The sequence below is a fragment of the Miscanthus floridulus genome, chromosome 18 (assembly GCF_019320115.1).
Source record: "Miscanthus floridulus cultivar M001 chromosome 18, ASM1932011v1, whole genome shotgun sequence".
Classification (NCBI taxonomy): domain Eukaryota; kingdom Viridiplantae; phylum Streptophyta; class Magnoliopsida; order Poales; family Poaceae; genus Miscanthus; species Miscanthus floridulus.
The window spans coordinates 100,824,897-100,835,811 of record NC_089597.1 but is presented as its reverse complement, the minus strand read 5'-3'; the positions used below and the strand labels follow the sequence as shown (position 1 = coordinate 100,835,811).

General features: G+C 43.7%; 2 protein-coding genes across 2 annotated transcripts; both read left to right on the top strand.

Moving 5' to 3' along the window:
- Window positions 1–2,644: 2,644 nt before the first annotated feature.
- Window positions 2,645–8,365, top strand: LOC136520525 (uncharacterized). Its single transcript, XM_066514075.1, has 14 exons — window positions 2,645–3,133; window positions 3,842–3,923; window positions 4,041–4,144; window positions 4,355–4,481; window positions 4,571–4,665; window positions 4,941–5,064; window positions 5,448–5,528; window positions 6,082–6,180; window positions 6,329–6,514; window positions 6,619–6,706; window positions 6,791–6,861; window positions 7,043–7,108; window positions 7,201–7,344; window positions 7,778–8,365. The coding sequence occupies exons 1-14, from the start codon at window positions 3,093–3,095 to the stop codon at window positions 7,979–7,981; spliced, it is 1,512 nt and encodes a 503-aa protein (XP_066370172.1). The 5' UTR covers window positions 2,645–3,092; the 3' UTR covers window positions 7,982–8,365.
- A 665-nt stretch (window positions 8,366–9,030) lies between these two features.
- On the top strand, window positions 9,031–10,915 carry LOC136522501 (pentatricopeptide repeat-containing protein At3g53700, chloroplastic-like). Its single transcript, XM_066516311.1, has one exon. It carries the CDS (start codon window positions 9,104–9,106, stop codon window positions 10,781–10,783), a length of 1,680 nt encoding a protein of 559 aa, XP_066372408.1. The 5' UTR covers window positions 9,031–9,103; the 3' UTR covers window positions 10,784–10,915.

Sequence of the window (10,915 nt, the reverse complement as noted above, 5' to 3'; positions counted from 1 at the left end):
TTTGATCAGTCTGTAATGAAGCCTGGTAGTGAACTATAGTCTGTAACGTGGCCTGCTAGTAAACAATATGTAATGTGCCACTTCTGTGTCATGCTAGTGAACTGTAGTCTGTAATGTGGCACTTGAACTTGCCAACTTTCTCATCTGTTGCTATTAGTCTACTTTGTATGGATATTCAATGCAAACTTGGTTATGAAATGTTGTTTCAACTATATTCTATTGTCACAATGGTTATCTGCACATGTGTTTGGTACTCTCCTGTCATGTGCCATCTAGGCTTTAAAATGTTTCAAAAATCAACACAAGATGTTGCTCGAATTTTTTCCTAATTTCATACAGAAATGCATAGCACACTGCTCAACAAATTCAGGCAACAAAGAAACAATTTTGGGCAACATTCATCCATCCATTTTCATTCATTGTTAGTACAAAGAAACTACATTACAGTCACTTCATCATCTGGGTAACAAGTACACCTAGCAGTAGACCAACAAGAACACCTACCACAATAGATACATCCATCACAATCTGCATTTTTCTATTACCCAATTCCTCCCTTGCATTACTAATTCGGCTAGGATCACTAACTGGACTATGATCAACTATAGGTCTGTCTCCAATTTGCATCTTCAATTTTCAAAGTTCAGAGACTACATTGTCCAGTATTTGCTTCACGTCACCAAGCTGCTGCTTCAAATCACCAATAACATCTCCACCAACTGAATCAAGGGGCGACTGGAGCTGCATCTGCTTCTCCTTTGCTTGCTTTTGAAACCAGGCCTCGTACTGCTCCTTCGAACGGATCTAGCCACATGTTGTTGGATCACCCTGCGAAACCCTAAATCCATCAAATTGAAACTAAATCACAAAGATTCAATAAACACTGCAAATCCTTACCTTTACGTTGTTGGGGCACTTGACGAACGACTCATTCATCGAGTGCTCTTGCTTGCTCACGATTCGGATGAGAGGAACATGGCAATCAGGGCAATCCAATAGGGGGTAGTGCCCCCCTTCTGCTGCCAGCAGCGATGGAGCTCAAGCTCATCTGGACCCCCTTGCGTCATCTCCTTGGCCTGCTGCATCGTCGTCGGGTTCGTCGCCGCCACCAGCGTCTCATTAGGGTTCTTTGTTTGGGGAGAGACAGAGAGAGCGAGAGTGACAGAGAGGGGAAGACGAAGATATTCACCGTGCCGTTTAGATGAAGACGGGGAACGGACGGATACGGTCGATCGTATGCCACATAAGCCTGCAGGCGGGCCCAAACGTTTATCTCGCGTACAGAACGACATATTTCAGAGTATATCAAAATTGTAATGGCACACTTCTAGATAGACGAATAGTAACGGTATATTTTAGATCTTCCAGAATTGTAATGGCACCGATCAAAAAAACCCAATCATTAACGTTTCTTCGGGGGCCCCATGGGGATGGATGAATATTCGGCTGGTGAGTTTGGCCATTTCGGCCTCCGTGGCATTTTGAAGCCTTGGGAAACTGTTCTAGTACAGTACCAGCTGGTAGCATCTGCCACAGGAACGAAGGAACTCATCGATTTGGTCCTCCGAATTCATGCAATTTCGTTGCACCACCCTCGGCAGCAGACGGCAGGATGGCACGTCGGTATCATTAACTAGGGAAAACAATGTGGACTTCTGCGGCGTAGTTTTTATATAACATTGTTGTCTATCATCGCTGACCCATGTTGTGCATTATGGTGACACTATTCTTATTTTTCTCAGTGGCATGATTTTTGTTGTCTTTATTACTAGCTACTTACTTTTTATGGGCAATTGGGTATATAAACGATTCCATTAAAAGTGACAGCTTCGAGTAGTTGAACCATATAACCTAGACTTGGTGTATGCAATGGTCTTGTGAATATAACAATGGATACTAGAGGCGCAATAACTAATTTGGCATCAAAAGAAATATTGAGCTTAAGTTCTATATCATACATATTCGCTAGATCTACCTAGTTAACTAATGATCACTCCTCAATCCTGCAATTAACTGTTCACCATTGTCAATGTCAATCCATTGACCAACTAAGTCCCATAAAATCATGTTTTGCATAAATAATTGCTCACCACAAGCATACGTTCTGGTCCTCCGAAAACTAATTGTTTGCCACTACTGTCTCATTGCGTCACTAATGATATCAGTGCCCTGCATCCTCCATGCTCTAAAGATCAACGCCAACAAATGTTCCCCTCTAACTCTAGGTTGTTAAAATTCCATCGTACTTGTCGTTGTTGTCGTCGTCGCTCCTTTGTTCAATAAACGTTCATCTATGAAACACCTAGCAGATGAAAGGAAATGTTCAGCATAAAGACAATGCCAGAAAAACCTACACAGGACACGAGAAGGATCCACCTAAGCTCCAGACCTCCAACAGTCTAGCAGGAAGATTCCAAAAAAAAAACAGTCTAGCAGGAGCACCGGAGAAACTGAGAAGCGGTAGTCCTTGGCCCTTTGCGGCGCGCCCATGCCAGGCATCCACCATGACACCCACGCGAGATGGGGCCACATGCGGCTCGCAAAACTGCAGCTCCAGGGGGGCTAAACTACAAAAGCAAACACACAAAAAAAATGCGTTTCAAACCCCGCATTTATCGTTTCTCCTACTACGCTACGCCTAGACTCTGCGCGTTCGCCTCCTCGTTAACGTTCACATTTCCCACGCCAGACGCCACACTGCCTCTGCCTACTCCCGTCCCGTCTTCAGCCGTCTCGCTCCTCCGACTCCATTCCCCGCCTCGTCCCGCCGCCGCCACCGCAGCCGCAGCGGTGGACGCGGGGAGCCTTCTCCGAGTACCCGCTCCTCTCCCCACTCGCCGGGCCCCGCGGCTCGCGGCGAGCATTCCGGGCTCCGGGTCGCCGGGAGCCGCGGGCGGTTCCGCGCGGATCTGAGGCTGTCCGGGCAGGAGAATTCGGTCTGAGTTGATTTGGTGGCGAGTCTAGGTGTGCGGAGGGAGAGGAATTCCGGGAGGGAGAGTTGGTTGGTCTGCGAGAGGTTGGTGGGCGGGCGGGCGGGCGACGTACATGCGCCCCGGAGGCCGCCGTCGCTGCTTCGTCGTCCTCGGGAAGCGATGATCGAGCAGTTCGTCAACTTCGTCATCCGGCCGCCTCGGTAATCACTTTATTCCGACCCGTGTCGCCGGAATTTGGCCTGCTTTCTGCTGCAACCGCGAGTTGGTGGGATTTGGCAGCCTTTACGCCATTGTCAGTGATGATATGTCGCTGCAATTCGTCACTTTTAAGAGTAGGAGTTTACCGTATGAATTTTCTATCTATAGCAATTAGCTAGACCAACCTATTGCAATTTATCGGCCTCTGTACGAAATGAAAAAAAATGTATCAGCGTCTGTTGTAAGGAAAAGCGTACCTGCCTCCAACTGTAGTCTCAACAATGCTCAAGGCACAAGAATACGAAAAATCTGTACTTGAAGTACTCGAATGCTTGTTGGATTCATTTAGGCCACCGATGTTACATTAACACAGGAGTAAAAAGTTTGTTGTTCAGCCTTTCTATTGAGAGTCCAGTACCAGGTTTTCAGTCAAGCAAGTAGCTCGTCATAATCACATGTGCTGTAGTTGCACAACTAAACTGGTTTGTGTTAGTAAACCAAAAAAAGCCTTTACATTTAATTAACATGTGCATTCATACCAACTGTACTTTTCTAAAATAAATTTGTGCCTTTTCTGTAAGATGTGGCAATAAATGAATAATTTAGGTTCATTGCCTTCAGGTTTTGATTTTTTGAATTTTGATGTCTGTATCAGATTATTTTCTATCTATTTCCTGCTGAGTGGTGGTTAACTGGCAATGCATTTACAGTGCAGAGTACAATCCAGATCAGTATTTATGGGAGCCAGAGTTTACTCTCGCCGGAAGGAGGTATAAAAGACTAGATTTGGAGGCAAGTAAGGGTCAGGACTATCGAGGTTTTCCGTGTCATCCGTTTGTATGTTGGTGATGACTATCGATATCATTTGTATATCAACCTTACTCTTACTTGTATCATTGTATGTTGCAGCTTACGAATGAAAGAAGTCAGACCTTAAAATGCAGCCACTATGTTCCTGCTGTCATCCCAGAAAACACTGCCCTTCCATGTGTAGTCTACTGCCATGGGAATAGGTACTTACATCTCTTGTCTCATGCAGTCATGCTATTAATTTCTGCCCTGTTGATCATAATTCATACATCTTAAACATTTTGATCAAATGAATTTTGAAGCTCTTACTTGTCTACCGCTATCAAGATGAATCTTATTTCCATTTTTGCTCTTTACCATCTTCAATAGCCAATGTGGTTCATTTAACAAGTTTTTTCATTAATTTAATGCAGTGGATGCAGAGCAGATGCAAATGAAGCCGCTGTCATACTTCTTCCTTCAAATATCACCCTTTTTACACTTGACTTTGCGGGATCAGGGCTATCAAGCGGAGATTATGTCAGCCTTGGTTGGCATGAGGTGTGTAGTCATTATAAATTTTGTAGCGACATTCATATTATATTTTAAATGACATGTCCTGAAAAATATTATCACTGTGGTACTCCCAGAAGCAGGATCTCAAATGTGCCATGTCCTTTCTGCGTAACAATAAGCAAGTTTCTCGTATAGGCCTTTGGGGGCGCTCGATGGGTGCTGTTACAAGGTATTAATTTATCTAAAATGCTTGTTCTCTACTTTGCGAAGAATTGCCCATCTATCTGTTTCTGTGATAATACATCTTTTTAGAAGGTGTTGGATTATAGTAGAATATATCTCTTACAAATTGCATCTTAAAGAGTTTGTACTGATCATTGAATTGCCCCCCACCCCTATCCTGGTACTTGCAGTTAATTCTGCAAAGTATCTTGATTTAGATTATTCTTCATATATTTGCATTTTGGTAATTCATGACAACTTGTGTCCATATATTTGCTGCAGTCTGCTATATGGAGCAGAAGACCCCTCAATTGCTGGCATGGTTCTGGATAGTGCTTTCGCTAACTTATATGACTTGATGATGGAGCTCGTAGAAGTTTACAAAATACGAGTTCCTAAGTTCACGGTATGATTATCTTGTGGTGAATGTTTAGCTTCACTATTTTCATTAAAGTAACCATTTTACTGCTGAACTGTATGTGCTTTTTATGATATAATTATAGACACATTTGTGTATTGTTATATAAGATATGTATGTAGAACGCTTGTTGGTAACTTGGTATAATTATAGGGAGATTCAGCACCTGGCTTCTGTTTCCTGCTGCTGATGTTCCATGAAATAATGCTTGCTGATTGTAGATTGCAAATGATTCACAATATAGAAGTGCCGTTGTTAATGTTGTAAAAGTCCACAGTATAGGCTTTCCTGCTTCATGTTCTGTTCAAGTGCTCACTGTATGTTGCTATACTCACATGATTTGATGGTTGTTGTGATACATATATTTTCAGGTTAAGATGGCTGTTCAGTACATGCGACGTGTCATTCAGAGAAGAGCTAAATTTGACATAATGGATCTTAATGTTGTCCAGGTTTGCTTTCCAAAATAGTATTTTCTATTTTCTATTTTCTGCTAGTTCAATCACTGAAGAGCCTGGTAGAACTTTTTAAAAAGGTGGATTGGAACGATTTGTTACCATTGTTATAGTTATGATCCTTGACAAGGACAATGGTATGCATTACCTATGAATGGATGCATGGAGTAGTTAGAAACGCATATGGTTAGCCTATTTTTGACCTGATTAGGCCTCAAAGGAGCAACTTGACTGCAATGCAAAAAGAAAAAGTAAGGAAAAAAGAATGGTTTATTTCATGTGTCTTTTTCACCCAAGTTAGGATTCTCAATTGTCTTGGCTCTGAACACTGACATTAGATAAGTCGAAACTTCTACATGAGATTGATTTTGAGTTGAGATTTGAGCGATATTGCTTGTGTAAAATTGATTGTAGCATAAAACTGCATGTTATACTGTGAATTCTTTTTCTTTGGAGTACTATCATAATCAATTCCATTTTTCAGTCAAACTCATAGGATGTGAATAGACTATCTTTCTGGGTAACATTGTTTTTTTTTTTGCCTTGCCAGTTTGCACCCAAGACGTTTATTCCTGCATTATTTGGACATGCTTCAAATGATATGTTTATTCAGCCACATCACACAGAACGTATTCATCAGGCATATGCGGTAAGTATCACTCTAGCTTGCTTTAGGAAGGCTGATCAGTACATACATGGCTTTTAAATGCGTACAAGCCTCATCACTGGTGATTGCTCCTGCTGAAGGGCCTTCTGATTGCTGCCCATGTTGGTGACATATTTCTATTCCTCTGCAGGGGGATAAAAATCTAATCAAATTTGAGGGTGATCACAATTCCCCAAGGCCCCAGTTTTATTACGACTCTGTTTCAATATTCTTCTACAACATTCTTCACCCACCTCAGTTTCCTTCAACTTGCACAAATAAATTTGATAAGTATTACAACCTTGGTGCTTTTAAGGGTGGTGCTGGTACCAATGAGGTAAATTTTCAATTCATTTCTTTGCAATCCTGTGTGAAATCTTCTGCCTCATGTTGTACGAAACTCTCCTAGTAGATTACTTATACATGTAATTGAATTTTCAGAGCTTATTGTATGAGATCATCAATGGTCTACGGGCAGCTGGCACTGATGCAGGAAGTTCATCAGCTGCTACAGCTAATTTCACAAATGGTGTGGCTTTTCTTCCTCAATGGTTGTACTTAATATCTTTAAGTAACCATTTTCTGCTTATTGACTTCGTTTTCATTGTTTCAGCTACAAAATCAGTAGTTGAATTGCTGACAGAGAGGGTAAATCAGCTATCTGTTAAAAATGATAATGACTTGGTAAGTCACGGTTGGGGCGTGAGTGTGTGTGTGTGGTGTGTGGGGTGTTGTTTGGGCTCTTGCCCTTTATTCTCTTCTTAATATAATGAAGCGCAGCTCTCCTGCGTTTTCGAGGAAAAAAAAGTCAATTATTGTCTGCCCTTCCTATTCTACTTGAGATTTTAACTCCATTCAAATGCAGGATTTTCTTTTGGATGAAAATCATAGCCTCACTGAGATAGACGGCACAGGAGAGTGTCATTTAGAGGTAAAAGAAGATATTGCCTAGTTTCTTTGAGAAAAAATAATGATCTTTGTGATTTCTTTACTTGAAGTTAAGGAGTTTTCTTTCCTTATTAGGTTAAAGCAAACAGACAAACAGAGGAATGCTGTTCATACACCAGTTCAAACAGAGAGAGCTGGGGAAGATGTTCTTCCTTGGGCGGAGCTAGTGATGGATCATCATCAGGCGAGCAGCCTGAGATACCTAATCATAAGCTCAAGGTACATTTCTTCAGTCTTTTAATAGGCCCTTAAGATTTGAATGCTAGAAATCTTTGTGTTTATTTGCTACTCCTTATGTTCAAAATTATAGTTCACTTTGCTTTGTCCTAAGTCAAACTTCTCTATCTTTGACTAAGTTTTTAGAAAAAGTATATTAACATCTATAAACAAATTCAAATAAATTCACTATCAGGACGTTATGTAAAATTTAATGAAACTGATCTGATATTGTAGACGTTAATATATTTTTGTATAAACTTGGTCAAAGCTAGATAAGATTGACTAAGGGCAAAACTAGAGTGAGCTATAATTTGTAGAGGGATTACTTCAATATAAGGCTGATTTCAAATTAGTGATGTCCTGCTTATGCTGGATCTGTGAACCAGTAGATATAGGACAGTTTTTAATCTCATCTTCTTCTCACAAACTGTAGAGCATGACACTAAGGGCTCTAGCAACGCCACTGAGACGGGTTCGAAGGAAACCTCTCCCTCTCACGATCCCGAAGGAGAAGAAGAATCGATCACTGTGGAAGAGGTTAAAAAAGGAGAGGCAAGAGATGGGGGAAAACATATCCCAGCGTCTCCGGTTGTGTCTCCAAGGCCAGGCTCGACACAAGAGAACCAAATCATCTTGACAACTGTGAATACCCATTTAACTCTTGGACAAATCTGCTAGGAACTCACTGATGGTTCACCGACAGAGCCTGCGCTGCGATGTGGAGCTTCTGACATTCAGCGCCAATCATGCTGTGTACATTGGTTGAACATTACTTAGAAATCTTTCTGTTAGGTCATGGATTGCCCCAGCCCCGATGTGTTAACTGCCAACCTTTAATATTCGTTTCTTATGATTCTTTCCAATTTAGTCCTGTAAATTTCAAGGCTAGGAACTGTTCCGGACTTGTGGCTGGGGAAGGGGCACCAGTGCATTGCTTTCAGGATTTGTGTAGGGTTTGAAGGTCGAGTTGTATCGACAGAATCTCATTTTTATGCTGCTCGGTAATGTCTCTGATTTGCTATGCTGTACTGTCGTACCTGGCGTGAAATGGTTGGTGGCACATGCATTCCTATACTGAGCCATTCTCTGATTTGTGTGGGTTTGCCTCTGGGCGTGGTAATCATCACCAGAAATGTTAACGGACCTTTATGTGCTCTGCAAACGTGAATCCGCAATCTCATTGGCATACTGTAATACTTGACGTTTTGAGTCTCGACCTTATGCTAACCTCTGGTTGGGAATGTCATGTAATCTATTATACACTGGAGCTTCGCAAAAAAAAAAGGCCTGGGTACTCCTAAATTTCTATTCTGTTTCAAAGTAAGTATACATCTTGAGAAGTTTTTTTAGTTTGATTACATATATATTTTAAAAATAGTAATACTTATGATTTGTAATAAGTATTAATGTATTCAGTCTGTTCGCTGATCGGTTTCTGGGCTGATAAGCCTAGCTGGTGCTAATTTGTTGTGAGAGGGAAATATTGGACCATGGCTGATAAGCACTGACTGAAATCAACAAGTGGACAAGTTGATTATGAGATTGGTTTTGAAATATATTTTCATAATAAATTTATTTGAAAATATAAACATTAATATTATTTTATATACTAAATTAAATTTTAAAATGGACTCTTCGATAAATGAGGTATATCCACTTATTATTTTGGTAGCAGGGCAGCAGAACCTCGTTTTCGGGCACAGGTGGCTTGCCAGCTTGTGTGCGCCACCTGACCAGCCGAACCGTTCCTGTTGAAGCTATGGAATGGCGCCGCCTCTTCCTCCCTCGCCACCGCTCCCTCTCCTCCGGCGCCCAGGCCAGCGCCGCTGTCGTCGCCGGCGAGATCTCTGCCCTCCTCACCGCCCGAAGTTTGCGGGATTCCGTTAACCGGGCAGAGCAGTTCATACGCTCCAATGCCGTCGGGGCGTCCGGCGTCCCCGAGATGTACCGCTCGTTGGCCGCCGCAGGCCCACGTGGGCAGCGCCTTTACCTCAGCGGCGCGGCGTCCGCGCTGGTCGAGGCATCCGCGCGCGCGGACCTCCCCGACGGCGCGCTGCTGCTGATCGACCTCCTCATCCGCACGCCCAAGTTGCAGCGGCCGTCGGCGACCTCCTGCGGCCACCTCATGGCGAAGCTCCTCTCCCTTGGACGCCGCGCGGATGCGCGCCGCGTGTTCGAGACCCTCGCCGATCGCCAGCGCAACAGGGCGATCACCAAGGTGTGGAGAGCCGGGAGAGCGGCTGACGCCGTCAAGGTGTTCGGCGAAATGGCGGGCACGGCCGCGGCGCCAAAACATTCCAGGTACCGGTACCTTACCATGAATATGATGAATGACTGCCTGAAGAAGGGAGATCTGGAGGCTGCTTCCGAGTTGCGGACCCAGATAGTGCAGGCGGGCATGAAGCTACCCAAGCAACAGCGGCAAATGCTTCAGAGGCTGGAAAAGTTCCGGGAGTGCCCACACAAAATCCCCCGGAACGTGCTCATCGAAATCTGCATCACGGCGGACGGCATCGATGACGCCATCCGTTGGCTCCAGCACATGGGCAACGATGACATGGCACCTCCCAATGCTCACTCCTACAACCTGGTACTTGCCGGGCTCTGGAAGGCCGGTAGGGGCGACAACGCTGTCAAGATGTTCGGCGAGATGGCAGACATGTTCCTGGCGCCAAATAATTTCACATATACTGTCATGATCAATGGCCACTTGAAGAGGCTGAGTCATGTTCTGGCCTCGAAGAAGAACGAGAGTGGGGATCTGGAGGCTGCGCTCCAGCTGCGGGCTCAGATGGTGCAGGATGGCTTCAAGCCAGATGAATACACCTACCATTCACTGATGGCAGAACTCTGCTTGGCTGAACGGCTGGGAGACATTACAGCTCTGTTCCATGAGATGCTGATGCAAGGGACGACACTACACAAGATCGTTCATGGCAGCGTGTTTGAGTTCCTCATCAGAATCAATGAAGATCAGCTACTGGGCATCATTGAAAAATCTGCAAAGGACGGTGTTGCTGCAGAGGATAATGGTTGTGTTACCTTGTTGAAGGAGCTTTGCAGTATTCAGAAAGTTTCACTCGCAGAGAAGGTGCTGCAGACATTTGCGAAAACAGGGTTGGTACCAACAACGGAGATGTACAACATTGTCATTGACGGGTATTGCAAGATCAATGAGCTCCAAGGGGCATTCTCATTGTGTCGCCAGATGGAATCACATGGTCAGGTTGTACCTAATGAAGCCACCTACGATGCACTGCTGCTGGCCGTGCGCAACAGCACGAGCATCATGTATTGGGAGGACGTGGTGGAGTTGTTTGAGAAAAATGGAGTTAGTACTGATGCGCTGAACTCCGGCAGTTCTGCTACATACGGATTCAAGTATAGGAATAGTCTAGTACCTAGAATGTTTAACAAACTGGTGAGCAAGCTATTTTAGAATCTGCAAAATAGATATTTTCATTGTAGGTCTAGAGTATTAGCTTAAACAGATGCTCGATGATGATGCAGCATGTATTCTCTCTTAAGGACTTGTGGAAGTCAATGGCAAGCGCGTGCCTTGTTTGCTCGA

What these genes read in the sequence shown, in the direction of transcription:
- LOC136520525 (XM_066514075.1), top strand. Translation starts at nt 3,093, where the DNA reads ATGATCGAGCAGTTCGTCAACTTCGTCATCCGGCCGCCTCG. An exon ending in TTCGTCATCCGGCCGCCTCG is followed by an intron (nt 3,134 to 3,841) that starts GTAATCACTTTA and finishes ATGCATTTACAG; the next exon opens with TGCAGAGTACAATCCAGATC. An exon ending in TCGATGGGTGCTGTTACAAG is followed by an intron (nt 4,666 to 4,940) that starts GTATTAATTTAT and finishes TATTTGCTGCAG; the next exon opens with TCTGCTATATGGAGCAGAAG.
- LOC136522501 (XM_066516311.1), top strand. Translation starts at nt 9,104, where the DNA reads ATGGAATGGCGCCGCCTCTTCCTCCCTCGCCACCGCTCCCTCTCCTCC.